Genomic DNA, 23,755 nt, shown 5'->3' on the forward strand with positions numbered 1-23,755 from the left:
TCTCTCTTCTCTTCTCTCTTCTCTCTTCTCTTCTCTCTTCTCTCTTCTCTTCTCTTCTCTCTTCTCTTCTCTCTTCTCTTCTCTCTTCTCTTCTCTCTTCTCGGGTTTGTTGGGTTTTTTTTACCCAGACCTGAGTAGGTCACAGTTTCTACAACCTTCAAAAACTTTCCAGGAGATGCAGTTGTTGTGTTCTTACAACTTACAAAGGAAAAAGTGAATGGGGAAAAAAGAAATCAGTAACAGCAGAATTTTGTGTACAAGCTCTAATGCTCTTTTGAAGACGGAAATTTTTTTTTTTTTTTTTAAAAAAAAGCAAAGACCTAACCCCCACACTTTCAATCAAAGGGGCACATAATAGCTGGTCAACTAATGAGTGTTTACAGCAAGGAAAAACGAGACTGGTGTACTTTGTGGGACATTTATTTGGGCTTTCGTTAATGGGACTGGTTTAGGTCGGGCTCTGCGCTTTGGCAGATCTCCCAAGCTGCCTTAATTTCACCGGCGTTTCAGGTGCGTTAAGGATGCAGGCATGGGCTCTGCTGGCAGCAGCGTTTCCCCTTTGTTCATGGGCAGTTCCTGGGGACAAAGGAGAAAGGCGCATTGTTTGTGCAAGGAACCTGCAGAGAAGGCTACAATCTTAAAATAGAAGAGATCTGAGGCCCCTCCTGTCATTCAGGTGTGGATATTTTAATCTTATCTTGCATTTAGGGACTGTTTTTCTCAAGGTGGCATCACAGGGAGTGAGTAGTTTTTGCCGAGTGGCATCTCTGAACGAAAAACCAAAGATGTTTGTACCCTACCAACAGTGATAAACAGCTTCATGATCTCATCCTGTCAGCAGCCTGAAACAACTGGAGAGAAGAGCTGATTAAGCCTCATGTCCTTGTGTGATGAGCTGCACCAACAAATCAAACTTCTCCCCTGTGGATAGTCCATTTCAGTAAAATTTTGTACCGTTCCCTCAAAAACCAAGAGTGTGTTATTGGGGAAACCAACAGGAACATTGCTGGGATGCCCAGGGAAAGGGTAGTGCATGTACACAGGTGCAGACCAAATCCTCTGAGTGAGGTGCGTTTCTCAAATATATTTTTAATTAGGAAAACCTCTGGGGAAAAAACCCAGTTTTTGGTGGTATGTTTACATGAGGCAAAGGGAGATTTGGGGAAGGAAAATGGACAGGAGTTAAAAATAAAGCGTGTCTGGCTGCCAGATTTTTCCATGTGGAGTTTTTCTGAGATGTCATCCAGAACAGGCCAGCATCTGGTGTCCTCCCCGGCCACCCTGTCCATGTGACACTAACGGCACAAAGCTTGGGGCTGCCATAAAGAGGAGACTAAACATCGCAGCGTCTGTGAATCCCCGTGTCTCTCTCGCGCACACACACACACACGCACGCCACTTCGGAGACATTTGGTGTTTAAATCGGCACGCTCTGTAGGAAATAACAGGGTCTGATAGTTCAAGGATTAACAATCACTGGCAGCCAAGCTGTATAATGTTTCTTTCTTGCGCCCTGTGAGCTCTCAACTTGATGAACACTTTAAAAAATGTTAATTGAAAACCTTGCAGTGGAGACTATTAGGAGGCAGCCTGTTTCTGACTGATAGCCGAATCGGAAGTCAGACGCCATTAAAATGTTTGTCTCCCTTATCAGCGAGGCTGCTGCGGCCGTGCCTGCCCGGGCCTGGTGTGTTGGTGTTTCTCATGCAGCTCTGCTTTCCTTCTCAGGCCCATCTTCTATTATCGTGGCAACGAGATGATGGCGGTGAGAGTCGGGCTTTACAAGGCTCACTACTGGACCTGGAGCAACTCCTGGGAGGAGTACAGCAAGGTAACAGGACACCGACCTGCCCCCTGGTCTCGCTGGTTCTCCTGGGGTAAAAATAATCCCTTAAAGCAGAGTTTTAAACTGGGGAACGTTGCTGTGCACTTGCCTTTTATTCACGGCCTCTTAAGAGCTGCCAGATCTGCTGCAAAATCGAAGGGGTCTGGTGCCACAGCACCCCTCTGCTGAAAGAGACAAAGGAAAATGAGCAAAGTCCACGTAGTTCTGGGGTGCTCCCTTTAATCAGCACTTAACACCCCTTAATATTAAGCTTCTTTCTCTGCTGAATTCTGAGCTTTCACGTGCACCCTTAACAAAGTTCGGAGTCTGATGCTGAATTGATCACATATCTCACAATATTTAGTACAAAAGACCCGGTTCCCTGAACAATTTAAATGGAATAGGGGTGGTTTTGTTGGGTTTTGTTTTGTTGGTTTTTTTTTTTTTTTCTTGAAAGGGAAAAGGAAAGCCGTAGGAACTGCACAGTGGAAAGAACAGCAGTTGTTGAAAACAGTGGAGTACATGTGTTTAATCTATTATCAGCACTTTTGCGAGCCCATATCACACTATAAGGTGTTTTACATTTTATTTGCCAAATAGGCACAGCTTTTGTAATTTCCTGGCTGATCTTCTCACAATTGGATGTTAAGCACTATTATTTTTCTTCTTTTGCATCTGTATTGCCTCAGACTTGGGTACTAAACTCTGGGGCATTTCTTGAATGGCAGGTTCACACATGTGCCTTGCTGATTATACCTTTAGACATGAACTAAAAGCGTTATGGCACGGCTCTCAGCAATTTTGACAGCAGGCTGGTATTGGGGAGGGATTGTTTGTATGATTCTTTTTTTTTATGTCCTTTTTTTTTTTTTTTAAAACTTATGGTGGGTCCTCAAGGCATCACAGGTGCTGAAATAAGTGCTGATGACATTTGTGGATATAAAAGTGCATGGTTCCTTTCACTGGGATGTCCTGGGGGTAGCAGGAAACGTCAGCTCCAAGGGAGTCATTTACATTCAGGGCTGTAAATATGTGCATTTGTCTTTTTAAAACTGTAATGCTCCGGGAGTCAAAGTTTCTCTTTTACTTCTCCACTGAGTAAGGAGAAAAGTTGGCTCCAGAAATGCACAGTACGCTCTGTCTCAGTGCTAATTCCACGCAGCTAACGCGAGATAATGTATTTGTCTAGGTTAGTATGTGTGTAAACCCCATATATCACACGTGGCACAGCGTGGAGGATTCTCCCTGTGGGAGAGACCCTGGGGGCCTGCGTGTCCGTGGGGAGGGGTGTACGAGTGGGCTCGGGGGCACGGTAGATAATGTCACACCTGAATAACTGCTCTCCGTTGTGATATAAGCACATGCACACGCTTACATACCTAGTTGGGAAATAAATAAACATCTACGCTGATCTAAACTTGTTTGTACATGTCTGAGTGTGTGTGTAGCTGTGATAATGCGGGCCAGTTACTCATTTCAAAGGCTTTCCTACTGTGAGCGATGGCAGTTGTGCAATTAAGGAATATTTATTTCTTTCTAAGTCTTTGTTTAACTACTGTCTGATAAAAGTCAGCAATTATACTGTACATCAGAGAGGTGATTAAAAATTCACTTGCTTTCCTGCAGCTTGTATCACATGTGGTTGATGTGGGTAAAATTGGAGCACATTAGTGGACAGACCAGCCATTAACAACATGCAGAGGAAGCTGAGGCTGAAATTTGTTCCAATTCTCCTCATGTCCTCGAGCCATTAATTACAAGCCTTGCAAGTTTAAAAATAGAAAGAAATCAGAATACGGAACAGTTCCACGGTTCTGAGCCCTGTTTTAGGAGTTTTGTAATCTCACCTTACGACACAGTTGCCTCTTTCAGTGGCTGGTGTTCTCCGCTCTGTTGATACCGGACCGCAGTTGTGCTGCCAGAATCGAAAAGGCCAATTTGTTTGCTAATTTCATCAGTAAAATGAAATACAAGCACGTCTGTGGCATTAGGAATTCTGACTGTCGGCAGGTTTGCTGTTCGATACCTTTGATTTGCCATCCCAGTGGAACTTCAGCTAACAAGGCCTTGTTAATTGTATGATCTTGGGTCCTTACCTGATTGTGAATCCCGTGTGATGATTTATTAAACTTTCGAATATGAAACTCTTTATGTCTAAAGGTCCAGACTCAGACTTACAATAAACAGACGTATCTGGTTGGCATGTCATCCGTTTGAAAGAGCTCTAAAGTTGGCCAGGTGTGTCAAAACAGCTGTCTGCAAATTTTTACGAGGTTTGTTTTATGGGTAGTTGAGTATCTCATTATTTTGACAGATACATGGCACGTTTTAGCCAAACCTCCTTGCGCTTTCAGAATTCCCTTGTTAATTGACAGTGTGGGAAATCATTGATACAGAAAACTTGCACTGGTTTTAAGCCACACTTTGTGCATTTTTGTTTGACTTTTAGATGAGATTATACCATTAAAGCAGCCAGAACCACATTTTCATGTTGATACTGGAAAATGAAATTGGTGCATGTCCTGGGTCTGTTTAAGACTCCCAGGTCTTTCAGGATTAACTAGAAAGAACGTATGCTATTTTGGCCTCTAACCTGGAAAGCTATGTGTTTGAACGTGGTATAAGTTAAGTGATAAAGTATGTATACACAAATAAAAATGTACCAGGGAGAAGCAGCTTACGGAAAGCAAAGCCTAGGAAAGCAGAGCAGGGATAGGAATGCTCTCTCCATATGGCACTTGGAATATTTACACTGGAAAGATCCCATGCAAGCAGGACACAGGTTTATAGTTGTCTTAGACTCCCATGACATTAACATGCCCTTACTGGTCTGCATCGGCTGCCTTATGGCCTGGGATTAAAATTTGTCATCTTTCACAAAGATGAAGTGTGCTGTTCTGTTCTTCCTGTTCTTTGTTTGTTGATTTATTTTTTAACCCCCAAGCGTTTTTTTTTCTCTAGTCTGATTTCTCTCATAAACTCTTTCTCAGTGCTGGAGGATACCTTGATGCTGTCTTTGCGGGTAGCTTAACTCAATTACTTTGGTAACTTGCATTCTTGAACAGTTCATCTCTTGGAAGCATAAAGCATAAAGGGAAGGCACACTCCACAGAAGCAAGTGTGAGCAGGACATTTTTCCTGTAGATTGCACAGGATGCTTATTTGGGTCTGTTTACCTCGCTTCCATCTCCTTTCACTTAAGTGGCTCGTGTTTAGATAGTTGGACATATTTGACGTTCAAGAAGTGATAAATGGGACAGAGGTAGATCAAAGGAAACTTTACGTGAAAAATATGTTTATGTTTTTAAATGGTATTTTAAGTAGTTTGGTAGAGGGAGAGAAATCTTCCCCCTGCACAAGGCTGAGTCCCTATTGCTCTGGGACTGGTGGATATCAGCGCGTAAGCTCTTCCACCATCGTTAACCACCCTTCTTCTTGTAGCAAAAATCAGCAGTGATAAAAGCAGCCACGTGTTGTGTGTTGGAACAGAAATGAGCTATGGGTAAACCTGAGGACCTCGCTCTCTTGTACGACATAAGACACAGAGGACTTTTACTGGAAGTCTGCTCTAAAATGCCATTCTTGTTGCTCTCGCCATCCATCCTTTTAGCCTGAAGGTCACGCTTGTTCATTACCAAATTTGAACTGCGTTGTGAAGTGTGTGACAAATAATGGATGTGAGCTTGGCGTTGCGGTTTTATTGCTACTGGTGCCCACGGCCGTGATGCCAGGTGCCCAGCTTCCCATCGCTAAAACAAATGCTCAGAGCCTGCATTGTTAGGAGTTATTTTGTCCACTGGATTGAAGGGGAAGGTACGTTTCATCTTCCTGGTTTGGAAGGGGAGGTCTGAAAGGGGGAGAAAAAAAGGGTATTCTCTATGGATTTAGCTGAGTAGCCAGCGAGTCCTTCAGGAATTGCCTAATTTAATGCTGTGTGGAGGAGGCAGGAGTATGAGCTAGCAGGAGAAAGGAAATTTTCTTCTCTCTGCCTGCCACAGAGACTATCCAGCAGAGAAGAGTTCTTGTGCCCTCCAAGAGCAGTGATGCAAGAAGAGAAAAAAATAATTAAGGAAAAAAAAAAAGAAAGTGGAAAACGCCCTTTGGTTCATTGGAGAGTAGCTGATAACATCAACCTTTCTGCTGTCAGCTTAGTATCTTGTTAGTAGTCTTCAGTGATTTTTTTTTTTCATGAGAGCTCCTGTGTCTTTAAATGATTGGTGTAGGTGCCTGCCAGAAGACCCTCTTGTTTTAATGTAAAATGCCAAAGGGGTTATTCCTGCTGCAGTCTGTCTGATTGCCCTTCTCCTCAACGTGAAGGGATCGATAAAGCCTTTTCTGCAAGGGGGATGTGAAGTCAAGTAGAACCTCACAAATAATGACATTTGATTGTGGTCCTCTGAGCATATGAGCTAGCCATTGATCGCTTCTGCTTGAGAGGCGCTGGAGGCTTGCTGATCTGCCCATCTTCTGGGGTCTCTTCCAGACAGTTAACACATTAGAAGCAATTTTTGTTCAACAGGGTTGAAGCCTGGCAGTCCCACTTTCAGGTGTCTGGTCATTCAGAGCTCTGCTTTGGGGAGGCTTTTGCTGGGAGTTGCCAGGAGGGTGAGAACGGCCACTTACCCGTGCTGTGGCAACCAGCAAGAAACAACGTTCCCGGCTTTGATTAACGGCTGTTCTTTTCTCCTTCTAATATTAACACAGTTTTGCTGCTCTGGGTTTTGTGTGGTGGAATGAGGAGACATGACCAGGAGACAGACCCCAGATTTGTTGCGCCACTATCAAAATCTGCAGCCGCTTGTCAAGTCGGAGGGATCTGGGATAGCGCCAGGGTGACGAATTGCCAGAGGGCTTACGTTAACACAAGTGGTGATTCCATCGCCTGGCCGAGAGCCCAAACTGGCAACCGGCTGTATTTGTCTCATGTCTATATTGACACAGCATCTGTGGTCCATTTGGTCTGGAAATTAAAGCATAAGCTGTGCAACCAATAGCTGCTAGATCTTACCAACGGAAAAACAATCCAGGTTACACGATTGCTGGGGAGAAGGGCAGGAAGACGTGCTCGCTGAAAGGTTTACCTGATGTGCAGGAAATGTTGGGTGTTTTGTTGTTTGGTTGTTTTTTTTTTTTAAAAAAAAAAAAGCTGGAATTTCTCCTCCAGCGCAGTGGTGCAAAACCCTGTGCCTGTGCAAGACACCGGGCGCAGGAGCTGAGCTATTTCTGGTTGCCATCTGATGTTCTTTTATGGGCTCCCTTAGAAGGCATGGAGCTGATCTTCTGGTTTGGTTTTCATGCTTTTCTAATTGAGGAGAAAAGCTCCAAGAATTTGCTTAAACACAGGGAGTGACCTTTCTACTTTGTTTGATCAGTGTTGCCTGTAAACATGCAAATTCCCTTGGATGTTGTGCAGAGTAAAATATTAGGCATGTGCTTTAACTGGCTATTGATCCCCTGTATATTGTTATTAACAGTCTGACAAATGAATAGTTTAAAGGAAATAGCAGCAGATGAAGTGGTAGCTGATTTGGGGTTTGTGATCCTGGTGGGTAGGGCAGGCATAGCCACCTCTTTGCTCTCCTCTGACATAACATAGCTTTCTTTTGGGGTGAAGCTGCCATCCTGTTGGCAGTGCCAGAGGGCTGAAGCTGGTCCCTCGTCGGCAGAAATGAGGAGAGCCCCTCCCCAGCCCACAGAGAGACGTGGCTTTTGCTCCAGCTGAGAACCTGGCACGTTTGCATTTATTGTTAAAGCCTGCAGTGTTCTTGGGGTCCATGGGGTGTGTCGTCAGCTCAGGATTTTACAAGAAAAAAAAAAAAACAAAACACCAACAAGTTTTGTTTAATGAAGAGCACAAAATGATCCAAAATGGTGAGATGATTTAAAATTATCATCTAGAAGAGAGTGCCCTTCCTCACCAGGCCTGTCGCCCACAGCCTGCGTGGGGTGGCAGAGCCGGGGGGCAGCTCCGTCTCTCCCGTCCCAGCCACACACAAGGAGTTCTGGCATGTCCCAGCTCCCGGTACCACACGTGCCTGAATTTGCACACTTTCCAAGTAACCAGAGACATTGTGGGTTGTCTCGTCTTTAAATACTTCTCAAATCTCAAGCAGATTTAATTTGTACTGGTTTTGCTCCAGGAAAGAAAAGCAATCCAGACTTGCGGATCCCAGACTTTCAGTTCACTTGTTTACCTGATTTTTTTTTTTTTTTTCTTTCCATCCTGAGAACTGAAAATGCTTTGACTTACAAAACAGAATGAGAGAGAGTTGTGGATGATGAGTTAAATATTCTTTTCTGTCAAAGGGACAGAAGAGTAGGCTCCTCTAGCTGTAGCGTATTAATCTAATGCAGGACAACACCTTGGTCAGGGGTGTGAGGATATAATTTACCTCTTATTTTTTGCTCATTTGTCGATGAGCCGGTAGAAAATATTTTAAGCTCTCTCTGTCAGTTGAATATCGACAATCACACAGTACATAAAAATAATAATAGTCAATTTTATCTATGGAGATAAAGTTGAAAGGCCTTAGAAATTTAAAGGGTGGTTTCAGCCATAGTTTTAAGAGAGTTATTTATCAATGTCATAAAACGGTATGCTTGATTTTAGAGTTTTTTTAATTTTATTTTTTCCCCAATAGTCTACTTTGGAAGAGGGTGTTGGGGGCTTAGATTAGAAAGACAGATGGCTTTTGGCTAGTGGCGTCAGGCAAGTTGTCACAGCACTTTTTTCCCTGGGAGTCTTTGGGGCGTAGCCCGGGCTGTGTTCTGCAGTCTCGGCTACAAGGATTTTATAAGAAACAAAAGATAAAATGTAAACAGAGCACTGTATAAACAAATACCCAAGAGACTAAAATCTTCTTTCAAACTGAAGCATTTGCAGCCGATGAGCATTGTACCAATTAGCAGGCTCTTAATTAAATTGCTTGTTTGATTTGCATCCAAATTATAATTTGGATGTTATGTAGGCTTTGATACCTTTTCATTAACTGTTCCTTTTGAGGGGGGAAAAAAAAATAAAAATCTATTTTTCACTGTGTGTTTCAGAGGCCTGTGGCGTCACAAGGTGGAAAGGTCAATCATTTTTGTATCCATTTAAAGTCCATTATTGGTAGGCCACTACAACCTATCAAGCAACTCTCTTATTTTTCCAGTCAGTGATTCAGGAATCTATAGCTCTGTGCAGATAAATGGGATTTCATGGGCTTCTAAACTTCTTGCTTTATTGAAAAGCAGAATATTAACTGCTCCACTGACCAGCTGTCCATTAAAAACACAGGATATTTTTAGAAAATTGTTTGCCAATCAAATCCTACCAACATCTGTAGAGAGCCTTTTCAGTTTGTTTGTCTTATAAGCAAATGCTACAGCTGCTTTCCCACCTCCATTGAAATATTCCCATTTACCTTCTCTCCATGTCTCTGTCCGTGCCTCGGGGCATTTTGAGGTATTGTGAGGAGCGCAGCGTGTTAGCTGGAATTGTAAAACTGAGCTTTAACAAGTCCATTTGGTGCTAGTCCTTGCTGGTCTGTGGGACCCCCTGCTTTATTTGCCGTTCAGTGAAATTAGTGCTTTGCATTTTTTCCTATTCCCAGGGCTTAAATGGGTTCTGTTCGCCCTCAAGACCGCAGGCCAGGCTCTAGGCGATTAGGGAGCTCGACACCTGGCTAATAACGGGCTGGCCTTCGGGAGCCGAAGCCTGGCAAGGTGTGCCAGGCAGATGCAGAGGGCTGGCGCAGCCCCTGGGTGGCCAGCCAGCACGTTAACCCGTTGCTGCTGGCAAAGGGAGGGTCCCAGGACTTGTGCCCTTAACATCCCCTGCTGGGAAATTCCCAACTTCTGACCCCGCAGACTTGAATGTTAGTGACGGGAAGGTCTCCAGACTTAAAGCAGTTCTTTCAGCCCCGCTGTCATTCCCAGGTGAGTGCCTCGATACCAGCTTGCTGCGAATCAGATCAACAAACACACCCATTTCTTTAAAATTAACCAGATCTGCTTCGTTCTGCAGTGAAACAGCCCCTCCAGGCCTGGTGACAGGTGCTGGGCAGCTCGGGTTTTGGGGAGGCTGGCGGGTGCCCGCTGCCTCTCAGGTGATGGCCCTGGATGTTTCCTCTGGGATTTTGCTTTTGGATCAGAACTGCCAGGTGATCTGATCCTCTCTGTGTGTGTTTTGAAGCCATAGAACCCAAAGAGAGAAGATACTTCCCACGTGCAGAATTTTTATGATTAAATGGTTTCGTGTCTTTGTGTTTTATTTTGCCATTTCATTTTCGTGAATATTTGATAGAGTTTACCTTTTTATAAGGCAAGAGCATAAGCCCTTTTTCAGCTTTCATGTCAGTGCAATGCCAACATTGTCACCTTATTTTACCCCATCAGATCAGAATCCATTTTGCAGACTGAAGTGGACTCTGTTTAAAATACTTCTGGGTTTTGTGGGTATATTGGAACAAGGTGCTGAAGAAAGTGGCATCAGCTAAAATTTTGCACCCTCCCCTGCTTCACCCTTGATGACCTCTCTCCTCTTCACTGCAGGGCATCGATTTCTGTCCTGGGCAGAATGTCTCTGGAGTGACAACACATACACAGGAGGAGCACACTACCCTGCCACTGCTTTTCCACCTGGGGAGGGACCCTGGAGAGAAATACCCATTAAGGTGAGCCAGTTAACGAAGAGGTGAAAACTCTCAGCACTGTCAGCTGATAATTCATTTGCCTTAGTAGCTGTTTCTCCCAGACTGCTTGAAAACTGTCCCAGAAAGCCATTACTGGTGAGAGTAGTGAAAAGAAAGGAGCAAACCTTTGTTTTCAAATGGTCAGGTTAGATGGATGTGCACATGTTCATGACTCGACTCGTCCGTCCAGTTGTTCTTGTTCTGTGTGGAGGAGGCGAACTTCAGGCTTTTGGAGTGGACCGGGCTGAGTGCAGGGCAGCTGTGGAATGAAGCAGTGGTGCTGGTGAGCGTGTGCACTGGAGCTGTGATTCTCTGTCTTCTGGGGCTAGGCAGGGAACGTCCAGCGATCTTGGTGTACTCTGTGGTGTTTTTCCTGGTGCGTTGGAATCTGTGGAAGGCAGACGTGGTAACGTCCAATCTCCTAGGCCCTGCTGAAGGAACTTCTCCAGAGGGTCTTTAGCAAGAGGACTTTCTGTCCAATCCTGTTCCATTTTGGACTCTCCTGGCTGGCTGAATCTATTTTCCTATAAGCCTACTATTGTAATATTTATCTCCAGCACACACCATGCCCTGAGAGATTTCTCTAAGGATTGATGTAGTCCTCAGCCAGCACAGCCCACGTGTAAACCTGCCAGCTCCAAAAAAAGCTCCCAAGGTGTCCCCACCTCCCTCCCTCCTTCCTTCTCCTGACTGAGTTTTACCCTGTGGCAAAACAAGCTGCAAACGGGGCCATGCAGCCTCATCCCTCATCAGTGGCTCAGACTCAGAGAATATGGAAATAAATAAAGAGAAAACTAGTGCTACTGTGACCACCTGCACAGAAATGGGTTTGTGCAGCAGCTTTAACAGAGAGGTGTTTTCTGAGCTGACAGGACTGCAATTACTCAACTGTTTTAAATAATTGAGTGGATACATTCACTCCATTACTTTCGAAAGAACTGAGCCTGTGCTGTCCACTAAGTGTTTTCACTGGAGAGAGGAGGGAAGGGAAAATATTTTCACTTCTCTCTCACTTAACAGACAGGCACCCTAGAGATGCATTACGCAGTGGATGCAGCTCTTCAGAAGCCCAGCACAGTGGCTCTCGCTTTCTGTTCAGCACTAATGAATAAAGCAAATCTGCAGCTCTTGTATTTTAACGTCACCTCAGTGCAGCTACGCTACTGGGTTGGGATTCCAGATATGACTATGCCCTGTTCAGTTTAACAACTCTGTTATTTTAGGAGGATGAGTTGATAGAAATGACCTCTTTCTCCAAAAATCAAACGAACGGGTGGTCTGAAGTGAACTGTGGTTGGCCTTCTGTTTGTGTTTCCTCTGAATTTGAGGGAGAGGAGCTCTTCCCTAAGAGGTTGTTTGCAGGACACCTGCTTCCCTGTTGTTTAGGTGTTCCTTACCACCACCAGGGATTGAGCACTGAAATAAATTCCAGTGTTACATCTGCAATCATTTCTCATATGGTGCCATTGATTTTTTGGTCATTCACAAGCTGTTGCTTTGATTGAATTTTATGGCAAGATTATGACATGATTATGTAAAGCTGTGATGTTGTTTAATACGCAGACCCTAATAGAAAGCCTCTTTTTAGTAAATGAATCTTCCTTTCTGCAGCACATTCTGTTGCTGTTGTCTCCTCTCTGGTCACAATGGAAAACTCATGGGAAGTGGGTCTCCTATATCAAATGTGGTAATTAAATTATCCTCATTTGTGGAGCTGTTACTGTTGTGTATTTTTATTTAGCTTAATTATCCCCCTTGGCAGACAGCCTGTTGGGAGTCCCGACACTAATGTTTCTCAGAAGGGAATCCAGCGCTCCCCTCCAAGCGTGCATCTGTCCGTCCGGACGTGCCGGGTGTGCTGGTCGCTCGCGCTCCAGCCCGAGGTGTGTGTGTGTGCTCCCTTCGCCCCCCTGCAGCCCCGCAGGAGCACGCTGCATCACACAGCTCTCGCACCAGCTCGGCTCCTTTGGTGCGTTGTCACGTCGCCAAAGCATTTAGAAAAATTCACGTTGCACCCCCGATTTATTGGTATGTTTCCCTCTTTTATGTAGTTTACTTTTACCACTTTGGTTTCTTAAATCTGACTGGATTTTATTCATTTTTCTGCTGTTGTGAAGGAGACTGAAGGAGCAGCATGGCATGCCGATGCCCTGTTCCCTCTGCCTGTTCTTGCTCATTTTTTATTTAGTTTATTTCTTATTTTAGTGCGGCCTTTTCTTCTCCCTAAAATGATTTTAATAATCTGTTATATCACTTGCTTTGCATTAGTTTGGAGGAAACCACAGCTAAGAGGTTTCACTGCAGCACGTGAAGGCCAGGCATTGCACATGCCTCCGGAGAGCTTTACTGCTTTTAGATTTGGGCTCCCTCTTGGATCCTGGGGGATCTCAGAGCAAATGAGTCAGCTCGGTCTTGACTTGCAGGGTGCTTACGCTCAGGCAGTCTCATCTGAAGCATCTTCGGGTCGTGACACTGCGCACAAGATACTGCATGACACCAAGAGACTTTTTCCAGGCCGCCATCTCAGTTCATCTCGTAACATGGGGATTAGCCTTTTCAATCTTCGCCGGGGAACTGCCTGCCAAAGGGGTCACTGAAGAGGCAAGTCCTTCAAGATCTGGAGACAGCACGTAAAGTTTTCGGTTCCCTGGGTCTCGTGGTGAAGCAGCACAAGTCCTTCCTCTTCCTGACACAGTTTGCTGGATTTCCTGGAGCCTGCCTGAAAACAATATGAGCAAAAGCTTATCTCCCACAGGGGAACTTTTCATGCAGTGGAAAAACTGGGCAGGCAATTACAGGCAGGTCCTGTCATCATGTTGAGGACACGTCTGGCAGTTCTGAGCCATATGGCACCCTGCACTTGTGTTCCCCTCCGTGTGAAGCTGTGCATGCATCCCTGCTCATGTCTGGCTCGAGGAACGGGCCCTCCCACCAGACCTGTGACTGTTTCTCCCCGCTATCACCCCTCTGGTTTTGGCAGGAGCTCCTCCTGCACCCCAGCTTCTGTGCGGGGACACAGTGCTATCTCCCCCTTCGCCTTGAAAGATAATTACTGACGTTTCTCAGTCCGGACTGGAACTTCACCCCAGCAATCCCAGAGCCTCACAGACTTCACGTTTTGTGGCTGAGGTTCAGAGCAGTGCCAGTGCAGGTGATGAGCTCTCACGCTGCCTGAGCTTGCCCATATTTACATCATCACCTCAGCAGGCTGGATGAGGCACGATCCCTGTCCTGTAGTTGACCTCCAGGGCTGACACGCTCCATGGTAGCATCGGATACCTTCACTACCAGGCTCTTAGCCCCTTCTCCCCTGGAAGGAGGGGGAGGATTCTCCCAAGAAGTGCAGGACTCTGGGGTCCTAGTGTTGAGAGAAGCCTGGCACCATAGGACAAGCTCAACATTTATATGGCTTCAGGATGAGGTAGGGCATGAACACACCTGCAGGTGCTGACGAGGGAAAGTTGGCATCTGGAGAGGTGCTTGTAATAAGAACACCTGCAATACCAGGGTATATATGGGCAATACATTTCACAGAAGTGTGGTTACTGGTAACTAATCTTTCTTTTGGTTGCCAAAAATGGTAATGTAACTGCACTTATATAAGAGTTACCTTGTTATCTGGTCCTTGTGTAAGTGAGAAGTGAACCGTTTGTGTCTTTTGTCATCCAAGAGATTGACTAGAGCTGTGTAGGCTGTGGGACAGAAGATATCTCTTTTTTTATAGCTCTCAACTTTAAAATATAAATAAGATTTTGTTAGGCAGTTCACAAAGAAGCAGCATTTCTCTAAGTCTAAGCAGTATTTTGTTTTCTCCCTAGATGCAATTACTAGGGGTTTTTGCTTTGTATAAAAACACTCAAACTGTGGGGTGCCCATGTTACCAAATTTATCAGAATGCAGATCTAAAAGATCTGATATTTTCTTTACTAAATTCTGTTATGTTTGGGGTATTGTGTGTCCGCCAAGTACCACATAGGGAACTTGTTTCTCCATTCAAACCATATGTGACAAATTCAGTAAAATTATCTGTTGGTCACATCTTCACAGCCAGTTGTCAGTTTTATTACCCAAGTCACACATTACTGTTTATACAAGCCTTTACTAAAATACTTCACTGCCAGTCAGGAAGAACACGATAATATATAGTAAAAGCTGGCACCGCTTAAAATACAGTTAACAAAATACCTAATGCAGACTGAAGTAGAAAGTGTGTTTTGAGTCAGACTCCAAAGCTGTAAAAAGAATTTCTATCAGAATTCTCTGAAATTCTGTCAGTTTGAGCCAGAGGTGCAAAGTCTTAATAACAAGTAAGTACAACATGCTCACGCCTTGCTGATACTCCAGAGTAGTAGTGACTTCTGCTTTGAGCAATCAGCCTCTGTTCAAAACTGAGTTTACTAAATTTTGAACGTCAAAATACCCATGTTTCACTTAGGGGAATAGATTTTACTATTATGGAAAAAATGGAAGTGAGGAGGCTTGGTTGATGAACATAATGATTTTAGAACACATTAATGAACAAGAGAGCTCACAAGTGCCTGTTTTGAGCAGATGGAAAATCCAGGAAATCATCAGAGAGGTAATTGCACTGGTTATGGAGCCAGAAAAGAAGGGAAGAAGCTCCTGAAGGGAAGCTGAAGGGGAAAAGGATCTGTTAGAGAAGTTGCCAGTCTCACCTTACTGATCAGGGCAGAAACCTTGCTGCGGGGAAAAGAGAGAAGGTGCAAAACAAGGGAAAAAAAAACCAAACACAACATTATAACAAAGAGCCAGAATCTTGCCCAGGGGAGATGCTGCCTCCTCATCTTTTTGAAAAAGAAGGAAATGGTACCGGCCGCACTGGGGGCAAATTAAGCTGCTGCCATGGGAGAGGTGGCGTTGAGGAGCACTAGAGCTGTGGGCACCATGGAGCTGTGGGTGCAGAACTGCAGGGATGCTGGTAAAAAACATCGAGCATCAACCAGGCAGGGGCTGGACACAGAAAGGTGGTCGGAAACACGCAGGCCAGGCACAACGGCCGGCACGCAGCCAGCTCTGGAGGCAAGGGGGCTGAAGGAAAATATATCTGCGGAGGACAGTCACTAGCCTGGGGGCTAACGTTGGAGGCAAACTCATCTCGATCGATAGCTGCTCTTTGCCCAGTCTGGGATCAGCACTCTGCCGTGTGCCACAACCTGTAGCTTGGGCTTAATCGTGGCAGACCAGCAGCCTGCGGGTATTTTGATGAGTAACTAGAGTGATGCTGTCTAAAAAGGAATACTGGAAGTAAAAAGCCATACGAACCAGCTTCAGAAATGCAAAACGCAGTTTGGAATGGACATCGTTGTCTTCAGAGACGGGTCCAGGCAGTGCTACAGCCTCAAGAAAACAGCCTGAAGAATATATTGCTTAGATTATGATTTGGAAATACTGCTGAAGTAACTAGCGGGAGAATCAGATGGTTATTGTCTGTCGCCTGTCCACGTGGAGACTAAGGCTTTACAAAGTCACTCTGCCTTTATCCCCTCTGCCATTTCAACACCGTGGTCGCTCGCAGTGAAATCTAGCAGAAAGGCAGGATTCTGGAACCTGGGGAGTTAAAACTTCCATCAAAAGAGCTGCCCAGCTAGAGGATCAGCACAATCACATCCCCTTGCTGCAAGGAAAGCTGTGGGCACCATTAGAGGATCCACACAGGTGAGGGGCATCCTCAGTACTCCGAGTATTTGTGACACCCCGCACACCTCTGGGGGTATTTGCATCTGGGGCCCGCAGATGCTGCTGGACCGGAGGGGTGAACTGGGGTACGAGCCACCCTCCAGGCTTCTCTTTGATCCCGTGTTTGTTTTCCTTTGGCCCTGTGAGTCTCTCCAGTAATTGCAAGTTGCCATGTTTCAGCAGCAGAGCCCCAAACCTGTTGTCTGCCTCCTGCACTGTGCAGACTTTAAATTGCAAATAAACTTGATGATAGAAGAGAGGAACTGCCGAAGACTGAATAATAGGACAAGATCAAGACTTGGATACTATAACGCTGAGCAGCCTCAAAGCACTGGTAACAGATAAAATCAAATTACCTGAATCTGGGTGTATTTCACAATTAAAAATAATGTTTTTAATTAAAATAATTCTAGTGGAGAAGGAAGTAAAATATATATACAAGTCATTAGCCAAGTTTTATGCTCTTCCCATAGCTTCATGCGCGTCTGGTAAAACATGCAATAAATCTGAGAGCTGCTATTAAGAGCCCGCTGTCAGGTTTCCTTGAAGCACGCTATATAATACCCATTTTGTTCCATTCCTCTCAATAATAACGTGGTCCTGTCACTCCCAGGATAGACATAATGTGCTGTGCCCATACGTGAATCATCAGGATAAGGTATAAACCATCAACATCCAGATTTAAAAAAAAAACAAACCACGCTGGAAATGCTCTTTAATTTTCTCCAGTTCTGATCTATTTGAGGGTGTATTTATGACGGTAGAGAATGGCCCTGGCCCTCTCCCTACAGCTCGGGCTGAGAGCAGACGTGAAAGTGGAAGACTGACGGCTGCGAGATGAAACCAGAGCTGTAACACCGAAAGCAGCGTGCGAGACGAACCCTCCTTCTTCCAAACCTGAATTTCAGTGTAGGGCACGGTGGGGTTAATAGCGGAGCAGGTTCCACTGGAGCTGTTTGGCGAGGGAGGAGATGGGAACAGATTGCCAAGGCACAATTACACTAAATGAAGGAAGCACAGGCCACACCTGTGCCTGGGACCCTGCGCTCGCAATCCAGCCCTGATTGGATCTCCAGAGACTTCCCGGAGGTAAAGTGTCAATTAGTGTAATGACCCTGGACTTTGTCCACTCCGTTCGCTCATTCTGAGCGTGGAATAATTTTGTGTACGCTGGGGGATCTCTTTTAGCAAACTCCTCACAACACCACCTGCTCACCCTCTCATTCTTCCAGTGCTATTCCCAGCTCTCCTTCTGCAGGATTGTTGAACTAGAATACAAAATGCAGCGTGCCCCGGAGGCAGCGAGGGCTGGATCTTCAAGCAGACAGTAATGCCCAAACACCTGTATAGATAATATCGTCTTTTTTTAGAACGGAGAATGTAGCAAACCCTGCCCGTGTGTCCTGCATACGCATTCAGGGAAATGATGGGACTCCATGTAAGAGAGGTTCCCAGCTCCATTAACAACTCTGATTACCATGAAGTAATTATCCCCGTCTTACAGACAGATTACAGGCAGTCTTCTCTGGCAGATTTTGTCTCAAAATGCGCTTCTTGCTTAGGGCTGGAGACAGTTTTAACCCCCCCTCCCCGTACGCAGCCAGTACATACTTTACAAATCACTTCACGGAGGTTGGATCTTGGCGCGCTCTGCGGAGCTAAACAGGGCTGAGCCAAACCTGAGCTCACCCGAGCGAGGAGTGGGGAGCTCTGTGGGGCCAAGACAGGAAAACCAACCCCCGGCTGGTGCCATCCTGCAGGCATTGCAGCCCCTGCTGCGCCTGGGGACCCCCTGCAGCAGGAGGATGGGTCGATGTGTTTAATTGAGGCATCCGAAGACGAGCTGAGATGATCTTCCAGTACTGAATGACACCTTCCCGCGCTCGGGGTCCGTCGCTGTCGTGTGCTTCAACGCGAGGAAGACAGCTGCGATCGGTTTTAAGCTCGTGTCAACAGGTTTAGCCAGCTTAAGAGCACGTTAAGCCCTACTGAGACAAGGTTTGTAGGTTGGTGGTATGACTTGGGAGCCTAATCTATACATGTTCTTCAGCTTTAGCCAGCTTTGTACTTACGTGAGAAGTGCAAGTCTTTTCTATGTGCCAAGCTGTTTCTATCATGCTTCGGGGAAGTCATTCAGCCTATGCTAAGTGCTGAAATAATCTAAAAGTGTAGAAGCTGCAGGGGAGAGCAGTTCAAAACCACCAGGAGCTGAGGTTAGGCCAAGATTTCCTGTCACTGCTGAGCTAGCTGAAAAAAGCCAGGAGTGTCCTGAACATGGGAATTAAAGCAAGAAGATGACTTAAATGACTCTGAGCCTACGTTGTTATACTGCAGCATTCGCGTGTCTTACGTTGCTAATGAGCAACAATGCTGCGGATAAATGCAGTAGTTGAGATTATAGCAAAAAAAGATTTATTTTTTTTTTTTCACTGCAACAGGACTGGCATATTTGGAGCAAAAAGCAGCAGTCGTGACAACATATTGTTTATCTTTCATCCAGACCACAGCTGTGTTTTCCACTGGTCTGTCCAGATTATAGCTAATTTGGAATCCCATGTATGAAAAGCCGTTTCGATGGATGAAATTGGGCTATCTCTTCAGCACTTAAATATTTGCAAAGATGCTGTGGAGCTTAATTAGTTAGCAGCAACATTTTATCTTACGGGTTCACTTCCAAAAAGAAGATGAGAAATGCTGGAGAGATGACACAAGTATGTGACAGAAATAAACACATTAGATAGTTACAGGAGCAGCAGGAGGAGGCATTGAATGATTTGATATCTGGAGTATCTGTTAGGCTCTAACAATTAATTAAAATATGTATTAATTCGTATTAATCCTTAATATGAGGGTCTTAATAAAGTGTGATTATCTTGGGTTTGGAAGAGCTTTCAGTAGGTGCATTAGACATCTGAAACGCTGAATACACGTGTCCCCCTAAAGCTGCATTTCCTCTCCGTTTCCCTCACTAGAGTACGAGGGCTTTCCAGTGTTCCTGCTCCCCCATTTCATCCCCTCTCCAGCTCCGACGTGCATCCCTGGTACTCGCCTGCGGTTTTAGGCAGACTCCCGTGGTGTGTTTGTCTCTGCAGCCTTTCCTCTCCGTGTGCAGGCTCTCCCGTGTTCGCTGTCCTCTGCATGTCAGCACAGGTTAGCTTTAAACCCTCTCTGCCTCTTTTAAAAAATCTGTTTTGATTTTTTTTTTTTTTTCAAGCGTGCTGCCAGGCCAGCAATCCTGCGCTCTTGAAATGCGACCAGAGGGCTTCCAGATAAAATCTCACCAAACTGAAAGGCCATTGTGCCACCGGGATGCAACACGGGCTGAGCCAAGGGATTGCTGCCTTGAGTGTCCTCATCAGGGTGTGAGTCAGAGATGGGCTTTGGCAGCTCCCAAACTTCTGCCTGAGCCTGTTTTCTGCAGTGGCTGGGGCAGGGCAGGAGTGAGCGGGTGGCCGCCGCGAGAGCTAAGGTGGGATGTGCGGGGAGAGGAGCAAGCAAATTGGGGAGCTTCACAAAAATAGTCTGAATTTGAGGGTGGTCCGTACAGATCACGCAGCCGGTGCCGGCGATCGCCTCTCCACCAGGACACAGCTAGCTGGGTGTGAGAGCGACAGATTAGTTTGCTCGAGCTTGTCATTTCAAATTCCCTTCCGGTTCTCTATCAGCAAAGCTCAGGCCCATCCCCACAATCAGCTTCTCCCTGGATGGTTGCCGAGATGTGATATTTATAGGGTTTACTGGAAACTGTTGGCACATTACTGGGCTTCGAAATGTGATTGTTTTTCGGAGAAGGAAATTAGCTGGAGTGTGGGGCTGGTGGCCAGCTTGGACTGTAAGCAAAGGGAGCCTGAGGTCAGGACCAAGCTGCATTGTTTCTTTTATCTTCAAAAGCAATTTGCCGCTCTCTGTTTTTTAAGTGACTCTTAACGTGATGGACAAAATGAGATCATTGGGTAGTAATCCTCCATTTTATAAATACTTGAAGTATTAGTGAAGTACACCCTGAACCACTTAAACAAGTACCTACTGGAGTGATCGGGTGGATAAAAATCTGGTAATTTATAACCCTGTAAGAGGGCTTGGAGCATGACATCTGGGTCCCAGCTTGGAATAATAAAGCAGTAACGGAAGAATGTAGATGGGGCAGAACCCCGGGGTGGATGTTGCGAAATGGAGGAGGTATTCTTGTCTTGGACAAGTCACTTCTATTCTTCTTCTCCATCTTCCTGTTTGCATAATATTAGTTCATCTTACTTGGTGATTGTGAAGTTTTACTCACCAACGGCTGTATTTGAAACCTTTAGCTTGAGAACGCTCTTGAAAAACCAAGTATCAACACTACCTTGGTTTCCCTGCGATAAACACCTCTGCGGGGTGCACATGTTTTGGAGAAGCACCCGAAAGAGTGGAGGATGAATGCGCAGAGAGCTGGGTGACCTCGTGGGTGACACGCCGGAAGGATCCCCTCGGCACGCTTGTGTGCTGACGCATCTGTCAAGGTGTTTGTCCCGTGTCTGGGAAGTCTCCCCCAGTACTCGTTTAAGGCACAGCTTGAGGACAACCCTAAAAGCACCTTTCTTTGTACGTGCCACCTCTGCCAAGAAGATCCCCCTCGGGACTCGGCGCTAGCGCGCGGCGTATCCGCCCGATTATGAAGCGACGCGCTGGGGGCCGCTGGGACTAGCAGGTTTCAAAGCTGAAGCTCCATGCTGAGAGATGATCTGCCAGGAGCCGTGTGCTTCCTTCCCGGGGAGGGCAGACCATCTGCCAGCCTTGCTGCCCTGAGCACAGCAGCTCAGGCCCACGGCCTCCGGGCCCAGCCAGGCTGGACTCTGTCAGCCCACGTGTTTCATTCCCCCACGGCCCTCTGGGGCAGTTAGTGTCACCGACGTGTTTACATCCTCTTTACCTTTGCTGTGGCCCAGGAAAAGTCTTCTGAGCTAGCACTGTAAAGATGTCGTGTGTGAAGCCCTACTAATAACATTTGGGTTTTTTTTTTTCTAGTTTTGCCAGTGATGAATACCAAAGGGCTATGGAGCGAATATCTGTCACTGTCCAGCAGCACAAAGCCACCGTGGTGCCAGGACAGCCTCAGCTTAACGTGTGCGACAAGGCCGTCATGGTGAGCTGTTAAAGCATAAAGACATCTGAGGATCCTTAGCTTAAAACGTATTTTGTAAAGGCTTAAAGATGTCACCTAGCGCTGGGAGGGGATGGAGGAGAGATGCACTCTTGGCTGTTTGAAGGTCTGTGGCTTCCTTCCTTAGAGATAGGGCACTATCCACAGCTGTAGATCTTCCTTCTCCTTTCTAATCCCCTTCTGCAAATCTCAAAAGTCCTCTCTTTTGAGCGGTGGGACTGGGTCAGTGGCTTTTTCTGAGTGATGTGTGTGAGTATCTTTGGTCTTGCTTGGTCTCCTCCAGTTCCACCCATGCCTGACTTCTCCGGAGTGTGGTTTGAAACATGATGAGCATTTTCAATTCGGTTTTCTGTTTCAAGTCGCATTTTGGAAAGTTACAGTTTGGCTTTCCTGTCAAATGCTGCTGGGTTTGTTGAGAACCTGGGAAAGAAACTGCATGGTTTGTAGGAGGTAAAGTTGTCAGATGACAAGAGTGTGTGTCGTCTAAAGGGATGTGCCTGTAGACTGACACAAAATAGTAACAGGCAAAAATCTTTCTGATGCTGAAATAATCTTCTGAAACCAAGAGTCAGTACCTGCTGCTTAGGGTCTATCCCCAGACAGCAAAGTACAGAACGTGGAGCCTTAGTAAGAAGGCAAAGATCTTTTTTAGCTTGGTCACATCTTCTTTATTTTTGGATGTTAAGTAGGAAAAATATTTGAAGGACCATTGTTTCTGTGTTTTCTTTCATTATTCAACTTTTCCCTTAATAAACACTGTTCTGTGCTCCTCTGGGACCTTTTGGGTTCAGGCACTCCCCAGTGCCTGGCAGCTGCCTGAGACCTTCACTGCAAAGGCATTTCTTCTGTGCTAACTCCAACTCCAGAGCTGGTTCATAAAGTGTAGGCACAGTCCGCTGGTCTGCAGCTACCCTGGGGCGGTGTGTTTAGGTGCTGTGACAACATCTGGTGTCCCTGTTTGTCAACAAACAGTGTCTTTGGGTTGTGTAAGGGAAAAAGTGCTGGACTGGAGGTCCCATACTGGGCCCTGTACACCAGCCCTCTCCTTGGCACTACTGAGAGGCAGTCTTATCCCTTCTCCCTTGTTCTGTCTCAGTTGAGTAGAAGTTTTGCGGACCGTGGGCTGCCACTTCTGCTTTGGCTACGGCCATGGCCAGGGCTTGGCCAAGCCCAGTTCTGCCTAGTATCTAAGCAGAGGCAGCTAATGGCTGCTCCAGGGCTTGGCCAAGCTCAAGGCAGATCCTTCAGGCTGTCTGAGGCAGAAAACCCTCCCCGGTGGGCTCGGGGGGGTTGGATTCTAATCCCAGGAGAAATGTTCAAATCCCAGCAGAAAACATTACGAGTTTTCTATTCTATGTAAACACCTAACAGGCTGATTGCAGAGCCACAAAACTAAAATGAACAGGCAAAAGTATTGCCTTTTGAGACCAGAAGGGAAGTAACCACATCTTTTTGGAGCGATAGTATTGCTGGGGTTGACTGGGCCCTAAATCTGTCTTTGGGGGATGCCCTACTAATATTATGTCCAACACTGTCTCTAAATCCTGTCACCATTTATTTGATGCAGGCGTTTGATATCTTTTCTGGGACAGAGGAAAAGAATCGGTTTTACTTATCCATGAGCAAAGCAGATGTATCGTTTTGTAGCTACTGCAGTCTTGGGATTGATGGGAGCTCAGCAGCATCAGCCCTCCTGAGCAGGGGAAGTGTTTGCTGGCCCATCTGTGGTGGATCCCACCAGCAGTGCAGCTGAAGCTCCCGGGGAGCCAGTTCTGCTGTGTTTTCCTCCTGTGGAAGTGTCAGAAAAATTACTCTGTGCAGTGGAGCCGTGCTGGCCTGACGATGTGTTTGACTTGCGGAGTCCTCAGGGCTCTCGGAACTGGCAGCACCAACCCAGGAAAGCCGACTTGCACTGCGAGACTGAAGCAGAAACAATTTGATATTTTTTTTTTTCTTTTCCGAAAGAACAAACATTTCATTTATTTCTTTGGATGTCTGTTGCTTCTACACAGCAGTCAGGCATCGGACATTTCCAGCGGTGGTTGTGCATTTTAAAATTGAGAAACAGATTTAGAAAACAGCATTAATTGTTCTTAAACCGGCTGGAGGCCTTGGTGCAGCGAGGTGCCTTCCCCTAAAGCTCCCCTCTGTGGCCTGCTCCTTCTGCAGAGATAGCTGGTGTCTCACTGCCATCTGTTGTCAGATGTATGGAATAGAAACCTGACATTTTTTTTCTGGGTTTAAGCTTTTCCTCCATAGGAATTTAATGCCAAGAAAACGTAAGTGACTTGAAGGATAAAAAGAAATCAAATGAAAGGCAATAGGTCAGAGCTGAACTGACCTTTAATAGGCGACAGCAGGAATCTCCCGTGGCTGGTTAGACCTCGAGAGAGGGAAGGACAGAGAACGAACGCCAAA

At 45.9% G+C, this 23,755-nt stretch overlaps 1 protein-coding gene across 4 annotated transcripts in view; it reads left to right on the top strand.

Moving 5' to 3' along the window:
- The window catches only part of GALNS (galactosamine (N-acetyl)-6-sulfatase), a 51,260-nt gene that overhangs the window by 20,579 nt on the left and 6,926 nt on the right, over positions 1-23,755 (top strand). For 3 of the 4 annotated variants that reach the window (XM_026857058.1, XM_026857059.1, XM_026857060.1), the window contains exons 11-13: positions 1,729-1,831; positions 10,361-10,482; positions 21,202-21,319. In XM_026857058.1, the coding sequence (XP_026712859.1) occupies positions 1,729-1,831; positions 10,361-10,482; positions 21,202-21,319 (343 nt within the window). Of the gene's footprint in view, positions 1-1,728; positions 1,832-10,360; positions 10,483-12,111; positions 12,257-21,201; positions 21,320-23,755 lie in introns of those variants that run through there. The other variant, XM_026857061.1, reaches the window with a different exon arrangement.

This window comes from Athene cunicularia (assembly GCF_003259725.1).
Source record: "Athene cunicularia isolate RWA chromosome 11 unlocalized genomic scaffold, athCun1 chr11_part2, whole genome shotgun sequence".
NCBI classification, from domain to species: Eukaryota; Metazoa; Chordata; class Aves; order Strigiformes; family Strigidae; genus Athene; species Athene cunicularia.